Genomic DNA, 23,164 nt, shown 5'->3' on the forward strand with positions numbered 1-23,164 from the left:
AAAGTGACAGATAGATTGCTTGAATTAATCCCAGCCACTGGTAATTACTCGGGACCACATCCCAGTCCATCATTAACTAGTTAGGACCCAATCATATGCAAATCAGTCGTGATCCTGCTCCAGTGGTAACAGTGCAGCCCATACTGCCAGGCCAGGTCGTCTCTGAACTGGAACACAAGCAACGAAGGACCACTTCCACCCTTATTAAGGTTCATCAGGCAGGTATAGCTTGGTTACAGTGGCACAGCGTGCATGGGACACACACCTGGGCATAACCATCCCACTTACAGCATCACACTAAAGCATACAAAAAAGCGATTGATAAAATGCACACAATTTCTCCTCAGTTTGGATACAGCTATTGCAAATCAGTTTTGACCACTCTAGTGCAAACTACCAGGCCAAGTCCTCCCTCAACCCCAGGGCTGATTTTGTCTTAATATGGTGAGCAAAAGAATCATGGTTTGGATTGGTATCCCTAACGACTGCCTGTGGTTAGAAAAATTGCTAGCATTCCTCACATCACCTTTCGTGTGTATGAAGTACTGCCGTAAGTGGTAAGGTTATGCCTACATGCGGCTAGGGCTGAACTGTTCCAGTTGGAGCAGTATCAAGAGTGACTAGCGTATGTCTGGGTCCAATCTGAGGTAGCATGGTGGGAAAAAAGATCATTGAGTGGGAATCCTGCCCTGAGTGTTTCACAGTAATTAGACACATTGAAAGAATGTCTCCCATCAGTTTGACTTACTCTAAGCAAGGGCTGGCTGAACCCCCAGTGACCTGTCACAAGTTATTGAGCATAATAGTGTTCCGCGGGCACACAATACAACTTCATAGGCCTTCAGAACGTCGGTACCTTGCAAGAACAATATTTTTTTAAAGAGTGGTGTAGAGTAGAGTGGTGCAGAGTAGAGTGCAGTGGTGTGGGAGTGGTGCAAAGTAGAGTGTAGTGGCGCAGAGTGGAGTATTCATGGTGTGTTAGCACATTGCCAATACAGACAACACATTTTCAATTGAAATAACCATCAAATTTGCACAGACAGACAATTTTTCTTATAAAACTATATAGTGCACAGATGAAAATGTGTGGAAATTGCCTCACCTAGTGTAATGATTTGTTTTTATCATATTAAAGTATTTGTTTCCAACACAGTCCAGTAATAATAAAAATATGCTTCATTCGCATTCCTAATTCTGATATATTCTGAAATACTTACAAAGTTCATTTAAATGTTGTTGTGTGCTAGAACAAAACTATTTCCTACCCCCAGTATTCAGCAAGATTATCACATAAATACTCCCACTTTGAAGTCAGAGAAAGAAAAGTAAACAAGCAGCCTCAGAAGACAGCACCTGACATTTGACATCGACTTTTGAATGTACAGCAAATGTGACGAGATAAGAACAAGACTTACAGGCCTGTTTAAGAAAGGTAGCACTCAGAAAGAAACTGTAATGTGGTTTGTGCAAGGGAAGGTACAAACTCAAACTGGACAGCATAAAAGAATTAAATCCAGCAAATGGAAAGCAAGAAAACATGAGTTACAAACCAGTGGCAAGCAATGGGCACAATGCATTCCCAGGTTAACTTTCTGAATGTCCCCAGTATGTCTTTAGCAAAGCAAACAGCTACGCTATCTGGTAGGTTGCGAACTAAAAATTAATCGTGAACTGGCAGACTAACAGATTTCTAAAAGCTATCTCTTCAACTATTGAATATAATTATTCACATACTTTCTTACTAAAGTGAGTGCTAATGGGTTATTCCCTTTAAGCAATCAGTGACATGTCCTTTTCTCTGTAAAATTAACTAAAGTCACAAACATATCTTGGTGATTAAATCAGAAATCAAAAAGTAATGGAGGGAGCAGTCAGATAAGACAAAAGGTTACGTTTAAAGATGTCACTAAGGGTAGCGTAAGAGAATGGCTTTGGTCAAAATAAAAATGTAAAGTCAGAGTTTAAGGAAAAGGTGGTGGATTACAGATTATACCTACTGAAAGGAAAAATACAGAATGCCTACATGTATATATTAAAGGGTAATGGATGGAAAATTAATACGGAAATGATATACATTAACCAAAGTTGATACAGGAGTTGCCCCATTCAAAACGGAAACTGGGAACTGTGAGATTTAACTAGTAAATACAAAATGTACCCAAGAAAAATAAATACACAATATTAAATATACCACTGTAATACTAATATTGCCAAGATTTATTACCCGTGGTTATGTCAAAACTAACCCTGGGTGTAGGACTACACTGTGCTCGCGAAGTTTGTGCAACTACGCCCTACGCAAATTGCACGTAGCACAGTGCAAAAACACATAGCGGGCATTTTTTGCTTGCTCGCGGTCCTAAACATCAAGTTGGTGACCGCGAGCAAGCATAATGACATCCCAGCAAGATTCTCAATGCGACGAGGTCAGGTTTCTCATTGCGAGTGGTCACTTATGCTCGCGATGAAAAATTACCAGTCCGCGTTGAGAAAACTGCCTCTGGAGTACAAATCTACTTGAGCGGCAGAAAACGACCGCTTGCACTGTGCAAGATGCTGTTTGAAATGATTGCTCAGTGCAGACAAGCATCCGGCACTGTGCAATCAAAGCGAACAGCATTTTCCCTAGCGCACTACCTAGTTCGCGTAGCTTGCATAGTGCGAAGTGCACTTCACGTAGCTATGGGTAGCGCGACTACGCGAACTACGCCCAGGGCTAGTCAAAACCAAACTCCCCGAGAAAAATACCTGAAACCAGAGTGATGAGGTTGAGTGAACATTGATCTTTATTCTGTATAATAATACATTTGAGTTATGCTTCAGTTGGCTCCTCTTCCCCTCTCCTTGACTAGACCTTGACTGCTCAATCAAGCTGCCTAGAGACTCAAAAAATGTCATGTAGATTATGGGGTTGTAGAGGGCAGCGGACCGCAGGGAGGACTGACCCAAGGGAGATATTGGGAAATGGAGCAGTCCAGGTTACTGCTTCATTTTCTGGGCTGTTTCATAGCCCAGGGGTATATATAGGGCTCCAATTTAGGGACCAGGGACCTTTTTGTATGTAATTGTACATGTATTTATATTGCGCAAATCGCCCACATCGCAGGCATCTATGCGCTTGCTTAGGGAACCCGTCCTGGTATTCCCCTGTGAGATAGCCCCGGCAGGGTATCCACAAGGTGAAAGCCAGGCATCCCGCCGCGAGGGGCCGTTGTGGAGATTAAGCAAGCTATTGCCCAGAGTCGCAGAGTGTGAACCCGTGAGTCGAGTAGGCACTGGAGCGAGAATTATCGAGTCCGTCTAATTATTGAGCCCAACCCCCATCGAGGTGGGGAATTGAACCCTGGTCCAGGGCCGATCTCAGCTTCCGGGTCTGCCGCCTCTAACCCCTGAGCCACACTTCTCCACATGGTAACACAGTGGCAGGTCATTAGGTCTTGGTTGACAGCAGCAATCCAATCTGAAAATGAAGGGGTACACAAGCTCACGCCAGGACAAGGTGGGCACTGTGAGGTTCAATAAGAAGTTAAGTTAGTTACCATTTAATAGTTCTTGTAAAAATGTAGGGGAGGTTAAACATCTCAATTGCTAAAGATCAGCTCAGGGAGCAGGTAGTGATATGCAGGTTTAAGTTTTGTGGGGAGAGGGACTCTTTGGGGTGAGGGTGGCTTAACATAGGTTACATTTTTTGTATAGTGAGTTTGTTGTTTTGTAAGGCATTAGGCTAAGGGATTTTAATTGTGATGTGCACCTGTTTCAATGGAAGTGGCGTTTTTCACACTATCTCGGTTTCAGTGGTCTGTGCTGCTCCCCATATTCCCCAAACGATTTCATAGCAATAACCATTTGGAGAACGAAACATGACTGGGTATTTGTTTTAAATATTTTTTGCTTGTGTTAAGAGGAAGCAAATCCCAAGGTCAATCTGCTTCTCTGGAGTTAAACTTTCACTTACAACAGGCTGAAAAAAATACCCAGAAGGACTCCCCCATAGATTACCACAAAAGGAGAACATCACTTCTCGTGTATGCCTCTAAAACCATCTGAAGCTAATTGAGACTGCTTCACTCACTTGTGTACTTCAAAACACATAAATCATTGTTATTTAACATCTAGAACTCATCATTGTGCCCTGCCCCCTGTTGTCTTGGCTTGTAGCATAATCAGCTGATACCCACTGCCTATAGATTATTTGTCCGTATAAGACAATGTATAAATATATTCAAAGGTCATTGATTCCTCGTGCTAAATTTGTGAAAAAGGTGGCACATCAGATTCTGCACAACATTGAACCATCACTGATGGCAGTGGCTCCTTTCTTAAATTGTTCTTTGTTTCTTTCAGGTGTCTTGCCTCATCATTCACTGAAGATGAACAATGTCACTGGTGCCCCTACTTCCACCTCTGGTGACCCTGTTTTGGACACAAGCCCATGGTACGAGTACTATGAGGATGATGAGGAAGCCAGCCATAACCTTCAGACGTCCTTGCATGTGCTGTCCATGGTGTTCTACAGTGTGGCATTCCTGCTAGGAGTGACGGGCAACGGCCTGGTCATCTGGATCGCCGGCTTCAAGATGAAGAAAACTGTCAACACGGTGTGGTTCCTGAACTTGTCCATTGCCGATTTCATATTCACCTTCTTCTTGCCACTCAGCATAGCCTACACGGCCATGGATTTTCACTGGCCCTTTGGCACATTCCTGTGCAAACTCAACAGCACAGTGGCCTTCCTCAATATGTTTGCTAGCATCTTTCTTTTGATGGCTATCAGCATTGACCGCTGCTTTTGTGTGGTGTCACCAGTGTGGTCACAGAACCACAGGACACCATGGCTGGCCACCAGGGTGGCTATTGCCATCTGGATCATGGCTGTTCTCATCAGCTCCCCCTATCTGGCCTTCCGCGACACAGCAACATCTCTGAACGAAGAGAATATAACACTTACCCATTGTTATAACAACTTTGCCTTTTCAGACAACTATGATGATGAAGAAATCAACCTCTTGAGAGCCACCAGACATCAAGCCATGATCATTACCCGTTTTGTGTGTGGATTCATCATCCCATTTTCATGCATTATTGCCTGCTACTCCATTATCGCAGTGAAACTCAAGAAAAACCACCTGGCGAGGTCCAGTAAGCCATTCAAGATCATCATTGCAGTCATTGTGTGCTTCTTCATCTGCTGGTTTCCTTACCATGTCTTCTCTATACTGGAACTGATTATCCACACATCGCAGAGTTTCAGGCTAAGAAAGGCCATGCTGATTGGAATCCCGTTGGCGACCAGCTTGGCTTTCCTGAACAGCTGCATAAACCCCATTCTTTATGTCTTCATGGGCCAAGACTTCAAGGAGAAGTTTAAGATGTCAATCCTCTCTGCCTTCGAAAGCGCCTTTAGTGAGGACTCCACTCAGACAAATGTCAGCAAAAACCACAAGTCCAAGTCACTATCTGTCACAGAATCGAACTTTAACTGATAGGTTCTGCTCCAGCGTGATCATGGACACAGAATACGATGACTGACCAGTTTGGCTTTGGCTAAAGCAACGCTTTTACAGCTGGGTTGTATGCTTCTAATCTGGCTTTGGCCAATACTGATAGACTGAGTTTGGTTATCAATGTCAAATGAGTTGGTGATCTTGGTTTAATTCTCCCAGGTTACAACTCAGTTTGCACTGATTATTCTAAGTAAGCCAAGAATTTGTTGGACCTAAACTGGCCAACAATGAAATACTCACCACAGACACCCCATGGGAGAAACAAGGAACAACATGGAGATTCTACAAAGTTCTTAACTTAAAAAAGAACAGGAGCAGAGCAGTAGTAGAAGAATATGGGAGATGATCGCTCTCCAAATGTGGTCGAACAGCTTAATGTCGTAAATGACACTAAAACATTCCATAAGTTTGACTAAGAGCTTTTAAATGTATGATTTCAATTTGTAATATTTCAGAAAATATTGTATATATTGAATAATGCTGTGGAACTATATTGCAGCTGGAATTGCATCAAGTCATAAAAAGGCACTAGCCAAGTCCATTCAATTCCTCGAAGAATGGTTGACCACTACCTATCATGAGTGTATATTCTCTTATGAATAAAGGGTACTAATAACTCAGTTTTCAGACTCCAGGTCCCTGGAAACAGCCTTTACAAGGTGGTCATTACCACGCAATACCTTAACCATGCTTATTCCTTTACCACGCATGCCTTTACCACACTCAGATTGGTGGTAATGATGGATGGGCGAAATGATTGCCAATTTAGAATGACAAAAATGTGCCATTTTGTAGTCTGATTGTCGATTGGTTGAGATATGGAACTTTCCAGCCAATCTGGTTTTCCAAAATGATAGAGCACATTAGCCAATTGTGATTATGGGACTTTTAACCAGCAACTGGTCTTTATTGATGTTCCTCCCTTGAGATCAGATGTTTCAGAAATAGTTTAAAGCACCCACAGTCCATAGATCTGATCCACGCAAACCTCGTATAGTTCACATAGTCGTCTGGACATTATCTCATCATTTTCCAGTGTCATCTTCTGATTTGTCTTATTGCTTCTGTGCACCCTTGGAGGGCTAACCATGACCAGTAAGACCCATGGAAGAGTGTGCACCACAAACCTTTGGGTGGCTCTTATTGGTAACACAAAAACAATACAATCAAGCATAACAAAATGGAGACGAAGATACATCAAGTGTAAGAAATTGTGATAATAAATTATGCAGCAAGAACAGTAAGGATGCAAACACATTCACCTTCCTTTAATGAGATTGTAAACAACAAGGGGCCATATTATCTAGAAAGGGCGATACATTATCGCGGCTTTTATCGGCAGGAAACTGCTGCTAAAGCGGCGATAATGGGCTCGATAATATGCCCTTGTGAATTCCCATAGAAGCCCAGGTTAACACCAGAACCTGAGCTTCTATGGGAATTCACAAGGGCATATAATCAAGCACATTATCGCTGCTTTAGCGGCAATTTCCTGCCGATAAAAGCGGCGATAATGTATCACCTTTTCTTGATAATATGGCCCAAGATCGCTCAAGATCCAAACACTGCCCAGACGTCTTTCTGCTCGTTTTAGTGTTTCAGTTGAATATGATGGTCTGCTGTGATTTTGCATGTTTTTCAATCTAATGATGAACCAAGCCAAAGGCATCCCTGTAAACATGTTTAGGGAAGTAGAACTGTGTGCTACTTGGATGGGTGACTATGCTATGATTTTACTTGTGTTGTTTAAGTGTGCTGTTGCTTTCCTCAGGAACTCAGTAGTTATCCTAGACATTTTTAGGTCTCGCATAGGCAGCTTGCTGCCTCTACGAGGCATTAAGTAATTAGTATTAAGGTTGAAACTCCACCCATTGCATTTTTTTTGTTTTGTGTCTTGCCATTGGTTTAAATCTGGCATTGCTCTTGTAAACTTTCTCATTATTGCCTGGTGGGCCAATGCGTCACTTCCGTTTTCGGAGGAAGCAGCATCAACTAGCTACAGTTCCCTGACGCTGCAGGGCAGTGTCTTTCAATTGTAGGAACTATTTTGTTGTTGCCTGGTGCCTCCTCTCACGCCCAGACAGGACCGGGACACACTTGGGCCGCAGTAGGTCTTTTTTTAGTTTTCATACATTGGTCCAGCTGATAGATCCGGCAAGCTCCGGCACTAATCTTGCATAATACTTTGGAAGTTTACAGCTATCAGTGGTGTGATACTCTCGTGCCGCGCTGCAGCGTCAGAGGTAGGCTAGTAAGATAAGCAGGTTTGGCGCCACTGCAGAGTTTACAAATATCGCTGGGGCTCGTCTCATAGCGCCGCCGGGTAGTGCAATGCAGGGAGTCCTTAGGTGCGCAGCGTCAGATGGGGCACATACGTGCACCAGTCGGACGGACGTCTCTACTGCCACCGGGACTGACTGGGAGACATCTGTTACAGCATCTGCGCGACCTGGCGCACCGCACTCACAAGCTCAGGGCTGGATCAATGACTCCGGCAAGGGGCGTGGACTATCAGTTGTAGCAGTAGGCGCTCATCTACACGTTTGTAAACTGAAGTGACGGGGCTCCGCGGACGGTACACATGTGTCTATTCAGTATATGAGAGATGGCTAGTGTGTGTACGCTGGGGGTAAAAGGGGGTGATTCCTCCTTGCTTCGGGTGCAGCACTGCCCTCGCCGAGCTCCTAAAGAGGCCCAGGCCTGTAGCATTGTGGGCTCAGGGGCCTGGCTGGACACAGACACGGTCACACAAGTTATGTGGTGGTGGCCAGATACACTCTGAACCACGCCCAGGCCCCTGTGCTATTTATTAACCATTCAACGTGTTGGCCGAGCACACTCTGGGCCAGCCTATTTTGGGTGACGTCGTCGGGGTCTGCAGAGACCACCCCCTCATAATGACTGTGAGGTGGGCTGGTCCATTAGGACAACATTACATTCCTCCTTTACCCAGAGAACAAACAAAACATCACTGGGTGAACAGCTTAAACTTCAAAACAATAATCATCAGTCTCTGACAGATAAAGCACTTATGGAACAGTCTTACTTGGCACACCGGGGTTCTTATGCTTCCGGCTTACAGGGGTCGACAGCGGGCTACAAAGTCCTAGTACTTCTGGGACGGCTTGGGATGAGGCCGCAGGCTGTATCGACTTTGACTGCTTCTATCTGGAGGGGTCAGAGGCGCACCCACAGACTCTTCAGCCTCTGGCGCTGACTGGCTACTTTGGGGTTCTTGGCTTTGGGATTCTTCCGAAACAATCGTGGTTCGGCCTTCTTCTCAGCTTGTAGCCGGGCGATGGTTACTGTCTCCTCCTGGCTTACACAGGCTGTCTAGTTTCGGGATGTTTGGCTCGTCGGGCATTGTGAACTCCTCCAGCTCGGCAACGGGGACTCTCTTTAAGAATGATATATTCCTGGTTACCCTTTCGGTACCTCGAAAGGTCAGGTGCCCAGGTAGGACAAGCCGAGGACCTCTCAGGAGGCAGCCATCTATGGAGATGGACAGCTCGTCGCGCACCTGGTATAGAGTCTTTAGCGTGGCCTGCGCTTCTGTGGTGCGGAATGGCGTTGGAGTTTGGAGTGGCCTCCAGTCTCCTGAGGAGAGTGCTCGGATGGTGATCTGGAGGCAGTCGTCTTTTTTGTAGCTTGTATCACTTCTTCCAGTGATGTAGGGAGGGGACTGGACCGTTCAATGATCATGCGCACATACTCTTCCGTGGCTGTGGCCTCCGCCGCCTCTGGCTCAGTGGCTGGTCGAGCGTGCCGAGACAGGAAGTCAGCTCGGTTGCGGGTGCCTGGCCTGTATTCCTCTGTGAATTGGAATTCCTGAAGTTGCAGTACCCATTTCCCTATCTTCGGCGGCGGGATGAAGATAAATGGAAGAGTGGAATGAGGGGTTTGTGGTCAGTTAAATATCCCAAATGGATGTCCATACAGATAGATGTGGAAGTGGCTACAACCCCACAAGATTGCAATGGCCTCTTTCTCGATTTGAGAGTAGCGCTGCTCCATGGGTGTAAGGGCCCTGCTGGCGTAGGGAACAAGGGCCCACTCTCCACAAGTCTGTTGCTGGGCCAGCACTGCTCCGAGACCCATGGGGCTGGCATCCACCACTAGCTGGGACTCATGCCTGGGGTCAAAGTACGTCAAGGTCGTGTCGGCTGATAGGGCGGCTTTGGATGTCTGGAACGCCTCCTCTTGCTCTACTTCCCACAGCCAGTGGCTGGTGGACTTGGTGAGGTTGCGCAGGTGGCCAGTCAGATCCGATGGATTGTTGATGAAGCGTCCGCAGTATGTAACCATGCCCAGTATGAGAGAGTGTTCAACATCCTGACCACGTGAACAGTGGCTGCATCGGCGTCATCATCATCCATGTCACTGCCGGTCAGACCCTTTGGGGACGGTCGATCACACGCACTCTCCGAGGTGGGCCACTCTGTCTCCATCTCGGTGTAGACCAACACACTTTTGAGAAGTGGTTCACTTTCACACAGGCACTGCAGGTCTTACCGTGCACAGGGCAGGCTCCGTCGTGAGGTGATGGGCCTCCACACCAACTGCATGGGCGCCTGTGCGAGGTCTGCACGGGCACGGCGGACTTTGGCCAGGTGGCCCTGGGTCGCAATTCTTGGGCGTCGGTTCGGATGGCGCACACCGGTTCTTCCTTGACAGTGAAGGCAGGTTTGGGGTCCATGTGCGCAGCCCTGGCCTTGGACAGTTCTTTGGAGCAGCCCAGCCTCAGGATGTCCATCATCGGCATGTTATCTTCTTGCAGGACACGTTCGCACAGTTTGGCTGACGCGCAGCTTCGGATGAATTGAACACAGATCTCATCGTCCTCATCCAGTAGGGTCAATCAATCAAAGACATTTATAGAGCGCACTACTTACCCAGAGGGTCTCAAGGCGCTTGGGGGGGGGGGGGGGATGCTGCTACTGCTCGAACAGCCAGGTCTTGAGCTTCTTCCTGAAGGAGAGGTGGTCTTGGGTCAGGCGCAGGTCGGACGGGAGGGAGTTCCAGGTCTTGGCGGCCAGGTAGGAGAAGGACCTTCCTCCTGTTGTCTTTCTTCGGATGCGGGGGACGGCAGCGAGAGCGTGACTGGCTGATTGTAGATGGCGTTTGGGAGCGTAGAAGTTGATGCGGTTGTTGAGGTAGCTCGGGCCTTGATCGTGTAGGGCTTTGTGTGCGTGGGTGAGGAGACGGAAGGTGATTCTTTTGTTGACGGGGAGCCAATGCAAGTCTCTCAGATGTCCGGAGATGTGGCTGTGTCGTGGGATGTCGAGGATGAGTCTGGCTGAGGTGTTCTGGATCCGCTGGAGTCTCTTCTGGAGCTTGGCGGTGGTTCCGGCGTAGAGGGCGTTGCCGTAGTCGAGTCGGCTGGTGACGAGGGCCTGGGTGACCGTCTTCCTGGTCTCGGTGGGGATCCACCAAAAGATCTTCCGTAGCATGCGCAGGATGTTGAAGCATGACGAGGAGACGGCGTTGACTTGTCTGGTCATGGAGAGGGAGGAGTCCAGGATGAAGCCCAGGTTGCGTGCGTGGTCTGTCGGTTTGGGTGCGGTGCCCAGGGCGGGGGGCCACCAGGAGTCGTCCCAGGCGGAGGGCGAGGCGCCCAGGATGAGGACTTCCGTCTTGTCTGAGTTCAGTTTCAGGCGGCTGGTCGTTATCCACTCAGCTACGTCTTTCATCCCTTCGTGAAGGTTGGCTCTGGCGGCGGCGGGGTCATTGGTCAGGGAAAGGATCAGCTGGGTGTCGTCAGCATAGGAGATGATGTTGAGGTTGTGTTGGCGTGCGATGGCCGCGAGGGGGCTCATGTAGACGTTGAAGAGGGTGGGGCTCAGCGAGGATCCTTGAGGGACGCCGCAGATGACTTTGGTGGCCTCTGACTTGTACGGTGGTAGACGGACTCTCTGTGTTCTTCCGTCGAGGAAGGAGATGCTCCATTCCAGTGCTTTCTCCTGGATTCCGACGTTGCTGAGGCGCTGCACTAGGGTGCGGTGGCAGACAGTGTCGAATGCCGCGGAGAGGTCTAGAAGGATGAGGGCCGCTGTTTCTCCGTTGTCCATCAGGGCTCGGATGTCATCGGTGGCAGCGATGAGGGCGGTCTCGGTGCTGTGGTTGGCTCGGAAGCCAGACTGTGAAGGGTCGAGGGATCCATTCATCTCGAGGAAGGTGGCCAGCTGTTTGTTGACGGTCTTCTCGATGGCTTTGGCTGGAAACGGGAGGAGCGAGATGGGGCGGTAGTTCTTGAGTTCGGTGGGGTCCGCTGTTGGTTTCTTTAGTAGGGTGCTGAGTTCGGCGTGCTTCCAGCTCTCCGGGAAGGTGGCGGTGTCGAAGGAGGTGTTGATGATGTCCCGCAGGTGGGGTGCGATGACAGCGTCGGCCTTGTTGAAGACGTGGTGAGGGCAGGGGTCGGTCGGAGATCCGGAGTGGATGGAGTTCATCATGCGGACGGTGTCTTCGGTGCTGATCGGAGTCCAGGCGCGGAGGGTGGCGGTGGGGGGCGGTGGTTCGGTCGTGGCGTGCGTCGGTTGAGGGCTGAAGCTGTTGTGTATGTCCGCGATCTTGTTGTGGAAGTAGGAGGCGAGGGAGTTGCAGAGGTCTTGCGATGGGGTGATGTCGTTGTTTTCGGCGTTGGGGTTGGAGAGCTCTTTCACGATGTTGAAGAGTTCCTTGCAGTTGTGTGCGTTGTTGTCCAGCCGGTCTTTGAATGCAGTTTTCTTGGTGGCGCGGATCAGTTGGTGGTGCTTCCGGGTGGCAAGCTTGAGGGTGGTCATGTTGTCCAGTGTTGGCTCCCTTCTCCAGGCTTTCTCGAGGGCTCGGCAGTTCTTCTTGGAGCTCTTGAGTTCGTCGGTGAACCATGGGGCCTTCTTGCTGCCGGGTCTGCTGGGCGGGGTCCTCAGTGGGGCGAGTTCGTCCGCGCAGTTTCTGATCCACTTCGTGAGGTTGTCGGCGGCCTGGCTGGGGTTCGCGGAGCTGGCGGGAGGGTGCTGGCTCAGGGAGGCGGCGAGCTGGTCGGCTGTGATCTTGTTCCAGCTTCTTCGAGCAACCTGTTGCTGGTGGTGGTGGATCGTCGTTCTTCTGAAGGTGAAGTGGACGCAGCTGTGGTCCGTCCAGTGTAGTCCAGTGGCGTGGCTGAAGTTGATGTCTTTAGGGTGTAGGTGCTCCCCAACTCTTTCAGCCTGGCGTAGAACACATCCACAGATTCCTCCGGGAGCTGGCGGGCCTGGCGGAGTAGGAAGCGCTTGTAGTCGGGGCTGGTGAAGGGCTCGAAGTAGGCCGTACTGACGTCACGCATCATGGCATTGTTTCTGGATGGGCCAGCCTCCCTGATGCGCTTAGAGAGTTTATGGATTTCTGCCCCACCCAGATGGAGCAGCATGGACCGCCTCTGTGGGGCCGCGATCTCCGCGGCTTCGAAATAGTTCTCCAGATGCTCTACTCACTCTTTCCAGGGTGCCGCCTGAGAGGGCGGGGGCCCAGTGATAGCCAAAGGCTCGAGCGGCGGCACCGTAGACATGGCAGCGAGGGCATGGTTGGACTGGGCAATCAACGCAGTGGGTGTGGTCCGTAGTGGACCCAGAGGACAGGCTTAATGCCGACTGGGCATGATTTGGTGGCAGACGGGGCTGCAGCGGGCAGGTGCATATCAAGTGTGACCGAGGGGCGTGCACCAAACGCTATCTGTGGGCGTCGTGCAGGCGGTGACTTGCTGGCACCGGACAATTCAGCTGTGGTGCAGGTGGCGCGGAAGAGTGTGTTCACTGTGTCTTGGCACTACAAGTGCAGGCAGCCGGCAATTAGACTCCTGGGAGGCTGTGGTAGCGGCAGGGGGGCCAGACGTTTCTTTGTTGGGTGTTTGCTGCACCGCAGGGGGGCCCAGGAGTACAGTGACTGCACACGCGATTTGGCGCACTCACCGGCGTAGGCTGCAGGCCGGGCTTTGGTGTCTGTAATGTCTGGTCTTCCCCCTTCAAGTACACACTGAAGCCTGTGTAGTGGTAACAGGTATTTATTGGCATACAAATACAATTCTCCTGAGCCAGGGCGCCGAGCGTCTTGCTATGCCTAGCTCCGGTCGCCAACTGCCAATTCCCGTTTCGCGCCTTCGCTATATCTCGCTTCTGCGCATGCGCGCGCTCCTAACGCTCCGGTCTATGACGTGACGCGTCATCGCGTTCGCGTCATAGACTAGAGCGCACACCACATATCTCCCCCCTTTTAATATGAACAAAACAACAGTCCCCCCCCATCAAGCTGGGTGTCCAGTGGACAAAGTCATAGTCTATGGGGGCGCAGGGTCAGGCCCCTCCCTACTGTCCATCCATTACAAAGTCCCTGTATCGCAAGGGCGCCGTGACAGGCCTGCCACTGCGGGTGTGTCTTACCGGCATGTTCTCCATCACTTCAGACTCACACCGTGATTTCTCACCATCTCTCGAATCTTCTCTCTGTGTTACGATCGCTGGTGCCTCTTCTCTAACAGTTGACCCCTGATTGGGTGCATCTACCTCATTGTCTACTTCTGCACCTTCCCACTGGTCCGCCCCATTTGACTCTGGTTGGGGCATTGCTACTTGGCTGTTTATCGATGTCTCGTCCTCCTCTGACTTGGGCCACCTTATTATCTTGTTAACTCTGGCCATGCGGTCTTGGGACCACACCTTCCCGTCGCTAAGGAGTGCCGCTCTGCCTCGCACCTCCTTGACCTGTAGTGGCTGGCTAAACTTGCTTTCGCCTTTCCTTTGCATGGTAGGGAGTTTGACCCTGACCCACTCCCCTTCTTCCAGGCTTGTCTCCTTTACATTACGTCGGTTGTTGTAGTGGGCGGCGTAGATCTTCTGGGCTTTCTCCAAGTTGTGCTGCACCACTGCAGGAGACCACTTGCTGGTGATGGTCTTTTCCCTCCACACTACGTTGTCACGTGTGAATGGATATCGGCCTCTTAGTACCTGGAAGGGGCTGTACCCCACGGCCGTGGGGGTGATTCTGTAGGCCCACAGCATACTCATCACTTCCGTCTCCCAGTCTTTTCCCTGCGAGATAGCAGCCTGTATGGATCCCATTACCACGCGGTTAAACCGCTCCACTTGACCATTGCAGGCCGGATGGTACACAGCTGTGTGCCTCGATTCAATCCCGTTCCTTCTCATAAACCGGACCCATTTATCCGATACAAATTGTGGACCATTGTCACTGAGGATAGATTTTGGTATGCCCTCTCTCAGGAAGACCGATGATAGAAATTTCAAAATGGTGTCCGTTTCCATGGACTCTTGTATGTCCACTTCAGGCCATTTGGAGTACTTGTCCATGATGACACATATGTATTTGTTCACTCCTCTGCTGTCCAGGATGGGCCCTAAAATGTCTATGGCCACATTTTCCCATGGGCCTTGAGGGGTGTCGAACTTCCCTAGTGCCGGTCTGAGGGGACGTAACACTTTGTCTGCTCCCTGGCACTGTCCACACTCTCTCACTTGTCTTTCTATTTGTGCGTCCATACCCGGCCACCAGTACATCATCTTGACTCTTGCCTTAGTTTTCACTATGCCCAAATGACCCTCATGTAGCTGCTCCAACAGTTTGGGTATAAGGGACTCCGGGGGCACTACCCTCTCACCTCTATACAAGAATATACCAGAATCACTTACGGACAGTTCCTCCCTCATTTCGAAGAACCTCCGCACTCCTTCTGCAAGCATTTTTTTGTTCGGCCAGCCGGCGGTGAGGTGCCTTTTCACCTCCATCTTCTCCTCGTCCCTATCGTAGGCAGCCTTCCACTCCTGAGCGCTGATCGTTGTCTCATGGTCCTCCATGCTGGCCACCATCTCTTCGCAGTCCTGGGCATCTTCCGGCGCTCTTTCCATGGCCGCAGCCCTGCTGAGGTAATCCGCAACCCTGTTTTGTGTCCCAGGCAGATACTCCACATCATATGTGTAGTCCAGCAGTTTCAAGGTCATCTTTGCAATTCTCGGGGTCGCCGTATCATGCCCCGAAGAAGTTAGAACTTTCACCAGTGGCTTGTGATCTGTCTGGAGTTTAAATCTGGTGCCCCAAATAAACTGGCGAAACTTGTTCATTGCCCAGGTGACCGCCAGCATCTCTTTTTCGATCACACTGTACCTCTGTTCAGTTGGGGACAGTGCCCGGGATGCGAAGCTGATTGTCTCCGTAGACCCATCTTCTCTCACTTGCGCCAAGACCGCCCCCAAACCTTTGTCGCTCGCATCCGTGGTTACTATGGACTTGCCATCGGGCATGAATCCTTGCAGTGGAATGGCCTGGCTGATGCAATCCTTGACGGTGTCAAATTCTAGTTGGGCTTCCGCATCCCATTCAAATTTGGTCTTTTCCCTAGTTAGTTGCCTCATTTTGTGTGTTCGGGTGGCGAAGTGCCTCACGAATTTACTATAAAACTCAGCCATTCCCAGGAATGACCGCACTTCTTCCTTTGAGCCTGGGGCCTTGGCTTTCTTGATGGCTTCCACATTCTGTACCTTCGGTGTGATCCCATGCGTCCCTATTTCGTGGCCCAAGTACGTCACGGCCTGTGTTCCAATCCGGCACTTGCTCCATTCCGCCGTCATGCCCTTGTCCTGCAGCACCCCGAGGACTCTGTGCAGCTTTTTGTCGTGATCACCTTTGGATGAGCCCATCACCAGGATGTCATCTTGAAAATACTGCACCCCCGATATGTCCTTAAACAATCTGTGCATGAGCTTCTGAAACACAGCCGCAGCGGAAGCTAGGCCAAAGGGCATTCTCCGGAATTGGTAACAACCGAATGGTGTTATGAAGGCCGTGTACCTCCTGCTTGCCGGGTGGAGCTCAATCTGGTAGTACGCTGACGTGAGGTCTATTGTAGTGAAATGAGTAACGCCTTTTGTTTTCGCCAACATCTCCTCTATTCTGGGGAGCGGAAACCTCTCCACTATGAGATTTTTATTGAGTTCCCGAAGGTCCACGCAGAGGCGGACCTTGCCGTTGGGTTTCCTGACCACCACCAAGGGCGAGAGCCACTCTGCACTGTCCACCGGCTCAATGATGCCCTGATCCTCCAGTCTCATCAATTCTTGATGTACCAGATCGCTCGTGGAGATGGGTATGTTCCGGACTTTGTGCACTACAGGCACAGCTCCTTCCTTGAGGATCATTTTGTGTACGAATTTGTCCAATTTGCCCACTGTGCCCTCGAAGACTTTCGGGTATGCTGATCTCCAATCTTCATCTCTGTCAAGGGGCCATTCATCTGTCAAAAGAATCTGCTCCTTCCCCCCAGGGTTGAGGATGATGCCCAGGTCTCCTGCGTCTCTCCATCCCAGCACTGATGGGCCTTTTTCCGCCACGTACAGGGTGCACGTGGCCGTCCTTCCTCTGAATTCAAATTCAAAGTCCCGGCATCCCACTAGGGGGATGGCGTTCTCCGTGTATGATATGGGCCTGATGTCCGGAGGCCATAAGTCTGGCCCTACAACTGGAGCGAAATCTTCTTCCCAGATGGACTTTTGCACGATGGTCCAGGGAGATCCTGAGTCCGCCGCCACGTGTACTTTCACCCCTCCAATGAGCATGTCCGTGCGGGGTTTGTCACTTCTCTTCCCTGCCACCTCCAGCACTTGGTCCTCGATGCACAACACCAAGTCACCATCGTCCACTTCATCTTCCCCGCTCACATCTACGGCTGCTGCTTCTACACACTTGACCGAGGATTTCGACCCTTTCTTCCGACATACCTTTTCGAAATGTCCGGTCAAACCACAGAACGCGCACCTGGCGCGGAAGGCGGGACATCTTTGGTCCTGAGCCGAGTGCGCCGTGCTGCCGCATCTGTAGCACGCGAATTTGCTGCTGGGGCTGGAGCGACTCGTCTGCTTTCCCGCTCCTCTGGTGTCTTTCCGCATCTCTCCGTACCTGCCCTTCGGGTTGCTGGAGTGGGGTACCTCGTCGATCTTATTAATCATTTGCCTTGGCACACTCTCCCTTTTCGCTGCATCTGCTCCTCGCTTGGACATCTCTGCTTTCTTGACCATCGCCACCACCTCCTTGAGAGAGGTTTCGTTCATTGCCCATAACTTATCTTGAACGGCTCTGCAGGTCGTGTGCATCACGATCTGGTCTTTTATGTATTCGTCTTGGAGAACACCATACCGACACGTGATGGCCAAGCGTCGTAGAGCTGCCACGTAATCATCCACTGATTCACCCACTTCTTGTTTTCTCTGCTGAAAGTTGTAGCGATCTATGGAGACGCATACTGCTGGACGGTAGTGGCTGTCCAGATCATCGATTGCATTCTTGAAGACATCTACCTCTGCTGCACCCCTCTCCTTGGGTACTAGATTCTTGAATACCCTCACCCCTTCTGGGCCTAAGTTGTGGAGCAGCAACCTCTTCTTTCTTGCCGGGGTGTATTCCGCTTCACCTTCGTCTTCCAGGGCTTCTATGTAGTTTAGAAAGTATTCTTTCCAGTCCTCCCATTTTAACTGCGGCTCACCCGGCCTGGGTAGAAATGGTACCGGTGCCATCAAGGCCGAGGCTTGATTTGCCATTCTTGCTTCACCTCTGGGGTTCTCCTCCTGTGCACCCGACTGGTTGAATCCTCCGGATGTTCCCGCACCTCCTGCTGCGTCCCCTTGACTCCTGGGACTGCCTGGGGTACTGTCCCTTATGGGCGGCGTGAGGTTATCTTCCTGTGTCTCTACCTCTGACTTGGGTGTGATGCCCTTGGCTGCCAGGGTGCTGGCTAAGAGTTCTGTACTTTGGGCAGCACTGACCTGGTGGGTTGAACTGTTCCCCGGTCTTTCTCGTGATTTCTGCGCTGCTGCCACGCCCTGTGCTCTTGCTGGTTGTTGTCCTGTCCCTCTGGCTGATGTGGGACTGTTAGGGGGGTGTAGATCCAGTTCTGTGTGCACGGTGATGTTCTTGGTGCCAGCCTCGTCGCCAATGTAATGTCTGGTCTTCCCCCTTCAAGTACACACTGAAGCCTGTGTAGTGGTAACAGGTATTTATTGGCATACAAATACAATTCTCCTGAGCCAGGGCGCCGAGCGTCTTGCTATGCCTAGCTCCGGTCGCCAACTGCCAATTCCCGTTTCGCGCCTTCGCTATATCTCGCTTCTGCGCATGCGCGCGCTCCTAACGCTCCGGTCTATGACGTGACGCGTCATCGCGTTCGCGTCATAGACTAGAGCGCACACCACAGTGTCGTCATAGACTGTAGGCGATGTTTGTACATGCGCGGCCGCCCCCACACCGCCGGAGAAAGTCGCGGGCCGCACACAGCCGATGGCTTCATGGGGAAGAGCTGCGCTGCGCTGCACTTCCGCGGCCTCCGGTGGCACCAGGAGCAGACAGTGAAGCCCCGTTGAGGTGGCGGGACAAAGGTGGACTCTTCTGCTGAGCCGTGTGCGCGCGAACCAGCATACCAGGAGCAATGTAGGCCATGCGGGAGGCGCGGTGGGGCACTCCTGCGAAGACAGTGCTGACAGCGGGCACAGGAACGGCAGTGAGGTTTGGCGGGGTGGATAGACCACCTCGTCGCCAGTGTAGTGTTGTGGGCTCAGGGGCCTGCCTGGACACAGACACGGTCACACACATTATGTGGTGGTGGCCAGATACACACTGAACCATGCCCAGGCTCCTGGGCTATTTATTAACCATTCAACGTGCGTGCTGACCGAGCACACGCTGGGCCAGCCTATTCTGGGTGACGTCGTCGGGGTCTGCAGAGACCAACCCCTCATAATGACTGTGAGGTGGGCTGGTCCATTAGGACAACATTACAAGGCCAAGCACAACTGCACTCGCTGCGGTGTGCACAGAGGCCCTGGGGAGCATGGCTCAGAGGCGAGGGTTGCAGCCTAGTTTCATTTTCAGATGAGAATATAAACTGAAGAGTGTCCTTCCTGTGTGATCACGTGGTGCTGTGTAGCGCCAAACAAAGCACCTCATATCACTGTTAGAAGGAGAATGACTGTTAATGCAATCCTTCGAGGTTTCAGTGAACAGCAACATGACCTTTCCCTGTTTGTCATGGAGTGCACAATAAGCAAGTATGGCATTTGTGCAAGACCCGCATATGGAAACCTGCAACTGATCTCGAGACAGGTACTGGTGCGTACCTGTTTGTGTGTGTGCGTGCGCGTGTGCATGTCTGCAAATGTGTGTGCCCATGTGTCTGTGTGTTTATGTTTGTATCTATGTATGTGTGCCCACGTGTGTCTGTATGCGTGTATGTATGTATGTATGTTTGTTTGTCTGTGTGTCAAAGTCCAGACCCGTGCAATGTTACTCTCTGCCAACGAGGGGCCCAGGCAGGACGCCTGCTAATCGGGAAGTGCATTTTGCTTCCTAATGCAGTTTCCATCGTCCAAGTAAATGACCAAACACAGAAATGTGATTTAAAAAAATAGAGGCAATGAAATTGATATCCTCGAAGTTTGGGGATGTCATGATATCAATTTTAGCCTCCTGTTTTTGTGGCTGCCTACTTTTACGGTTAAAAACAGAAGCTCTTTTGGGGTTTTAGAGAAAAAATCCACCCACAATGGGAGGGATTTCAACCTCCTGCAGAGGTGCGTTCCTGGGTACACAGCTACACACGGTGTCTAAAAGGGCAACAAGAAAGCAGTGAACTTCAAATTCTGCTTTTAAGAGCCTCCTCTCCCTCCATACTTTGGAGCCCTCCAATCCAGGATCCCAGCGATACTTGTCCTCATCGAGTGATCTTGGCAAACCGCTTTGCTCCCACTGCACCGGCTGCACTCCTGACAAACGTGGACGCGGTTAGAATGGTCCAAAGGCCAGTATTCACCTTAATTGTGACATATTTGGTAATACTGAAGAGGTATATTACCAAGGGCCCTTACCGCCGCTTTATCGGGACTTTTTCCCGCTAAAGTGGCGATAATTTGATCGTCCAATTACCAAGCTGTCGCTAACACCAGTTAGAGACAGCTAGTAGGCGATAGCGATCATCTTGGGGTCCGCTTTGCATGTCAGCGATAATTATCGCTAATGACATGCAAAGTGGGCGTGCCAAGATGTTAGCGACTGTACAGTCGCTAATATCGCTATCTCCTATTACCAAGAATGGCTTCGTTTTGGAAATATTCGCGTTAAGCGCGAATCTCCAAAAGCTAACGCCTACCCAGAGCAGTTCTTAGCAATGTTATCCAATGGAAGGTGGATAACATGGCTAAGAGCATTGTCACGATAATGTGTGAATATCGCTGTATTTACAGCGATATTCACGCATTTCGCCTGCTTTTTATCGTTTTAGAGATATACCTTGTTAATAGCAAGTTATCTCTGCGATAAAAACAGGTGAACCGCGGCGATAATATTATCACCGCTGAGCCTACTTAGCGATAAATATCGATGTAGGTTGGTAATATGCCCCCTAGTTATTCATGGCCACCGATATTTGAGAAATGAAGTCGATTGTTTTTTAAAATAATAAATACAAAAATCACATATCCAGCTAATCTCCAAATTTGGAGTTACACGAGCGAAAATAGGCAAAGGAGGTAAAATTTGGTAGCAGACAGCTGACCAAAAAGTGCTGAAAGTCAATTCGTTTTTTTATGATATGCTTTTTTTGCACACCTTTTTAACTAAATTTGTGTACAGTCTTTGCACGTTTCTACAGGAAAAAACATTTTGGGTGAATCCGAATTGTAGACTGCAAGTGTCTGTCCCACAGAGCCCTGTGCCATGAATGTTTGCTCGGTGCTACTCGAGCGGACCAGGGACCAGTGCTTTAAATGGGCAGGTGCTGTCCGGTACTGAGCACCATCACTTCTTTCATTTGAAGGGGAGAGTACCACTTCTAACTGGATGAGTACCTGCACTTCCGAAGAGCAAACAGGTACTCTAATCAGAGGGTACTATTACATGTATGTTTCAGTTTAAAGCACTGCAACACTGATCTCTCTGCGGATGTACCCCAGGTCCAGGAGATAAAAGGTTTAAAAAACAATGTCGTCTTTTACTCTGGATGAATATTTATAAAGGAACTCTGATGAGTGCTTGGCTCCAAAAGCCTTTTGAAGCGTTTTTCGATATATGAAGCTTGCTTAATCTGTTCAGGCTTGGTTTTGTGACGCGTGGGCAGAAATCCTAATTTAATCTTGGCGCCCCTGCGAGATCACCTATGTAGCTCTTCATAAGTTAGGTTCCTCCGGGCCATGTGAAAGTAATGTCTTGCGTTATCTTGCGAATAAAAAAAAAATGAACGGCAAAATATTTTCTCAGGCTATAACATTGCACGTTGACTTCTTTGTGGCCCTTTGGCCTCAGAATTCATCAGTTTGTGGGTTTCCAAGGCAGGCAGGAAAGATGTGTCGGCTGCGATTTACTCCTGACGAAGCGGGAGGTCGCGCAAATTCCAGTGGGTCGTGTCCCCACTATCATTTCCACATGTGTGTCTTGCCTTCTTCAGACTGCGCCTCGGTGCCAACACCACTCTGCTGAAGTAAGTCTCAAGTGATCGCTTGGCAAAGCTGAGTGGGTTGTGCTCCAGCCACATTCAACAAGGAGAAACAAGCATATGCAATGCAATAGGTCTCGCATTTACGTAAGTTTAAGATATTGGCATTGTAAATGGCATTGCGTTTTATTTCTGATTCAAAAACAAAACATGAATAAAAGGCACTGTCATTTAGAATGCCAATAGCGCAAACTCGCGTAAATGCAAGACCTGTTGCATTGTAAATGCTTGTTATTTACTACATTTGAACTGGAAAGCATCAGGAAATACAGATTTCACATCTGAGGCATTCACGGTTTTTCTCCATCACTGAACATTTCATTTCAGAAAGAACGACAATCTGCTGGCAATCAGAAAGCTTTTAAAAACCCATTTGTTCGGAACAACCTGTTAGCGCCCTGTCCTGTCGCTTCTCTGATTCTAGCCAACAGCGCTGCGAGGCCTCAGGGTAGATTATGCGCTATATAAATATAATTTTCATTTCATTTCATTTCGAAAGAGTCATAAAGGTATCCTTCCAGACACAACTCAGGGCCTTCTTTATTGGAAATTATCACAGGATGGCAAACATTCTCCAAAATCTGAGGTTTCGCCCTATGGTTTCTTCTGTGAAAGAGGCGGAAGCCTCCTCAGAAAGTATTTTGTTATCTCTGCCATCATTTGAGGCAAGTTTTCCTTGTCATGCCTAAGAGGATAGGTGCATCCCTTTTCAGTTATCACCTCTGTTGAATTGCCACATGAACTTGTGTTTTTAACAGCTCTCTCAGTAAAAGGAAACTTAGCAATTGTTAAAGTAACTTTGAGGTTCTTTCTTGTATAAAATAAAGTTACGTGCCAAGTATATTTATAATTTCATTTGTGTATAGCTATTTTTCCATGAATAAAATTTACACGTTTAAAAAGTTATTTTGCTCAAAGTTTAATCAATGTTGTAGGTGTTGCTTAGTCTTAATTTTTCAGATCATAATGTTATGCCATTAAACCTTTTGTCTGACAAAACCTCAATTGGAAAGCGTTTGAACCTAAAAAATGAGATTTAGGCCATATGTATCAAGCCAATTTTCATTCGCAAACGCTGCGAATCGCAAAAAACAGCGTTTGTGAATAAAAATTAGCTATTTCCAATGTATGAAGCCAAAGAGACTCGCAAAATGAGAAATCACAA

The 23,164-nt window shown here is 49.3% G+C and overlaps 1 protein-coding gene across 1 annotated transcript in view; it reads left to right on the top strand.

The window, feature by feature from the left end:
* The window catches only part of LOC147701073 (chemerin-like receptor 1), a 52,441-nt gene extending 46,321 nt beyond the window's left edge, over nt 1–6,120 (top strand). The window contains exon 2 of the mRNA XM_086929860.1: nt 4,345–6,120. Within this exon, the coding sequence (XP_086785986.1) occupies nt 4,371–5,483 (1,113 nt within the window). The 5' untranslated portion in view covers nt 4,345–4,370 and the 3' untranslated portion in view covers nt 5,484–6,120. The remainder of the gene's footprint in view (nt 1–4,344) is intronic.
* Nucleotides 6,121–23,164: the final 17,044 nt, after the last annotated feature.

The sequence above is a fragment of the Lissotriton vulgaris genome, chromosome 7, assembly GCF_964263255.1.
Source record: "Lissotriton vulgaris chromosome 7, aLisVul1.2, whole genome shotgun sequence".
NCBI lineage: Eukaryota > Metazoa > Chordata > Amphibia > Caudata > Salamandridae > Lissotriton > Lissotriton vulgaris.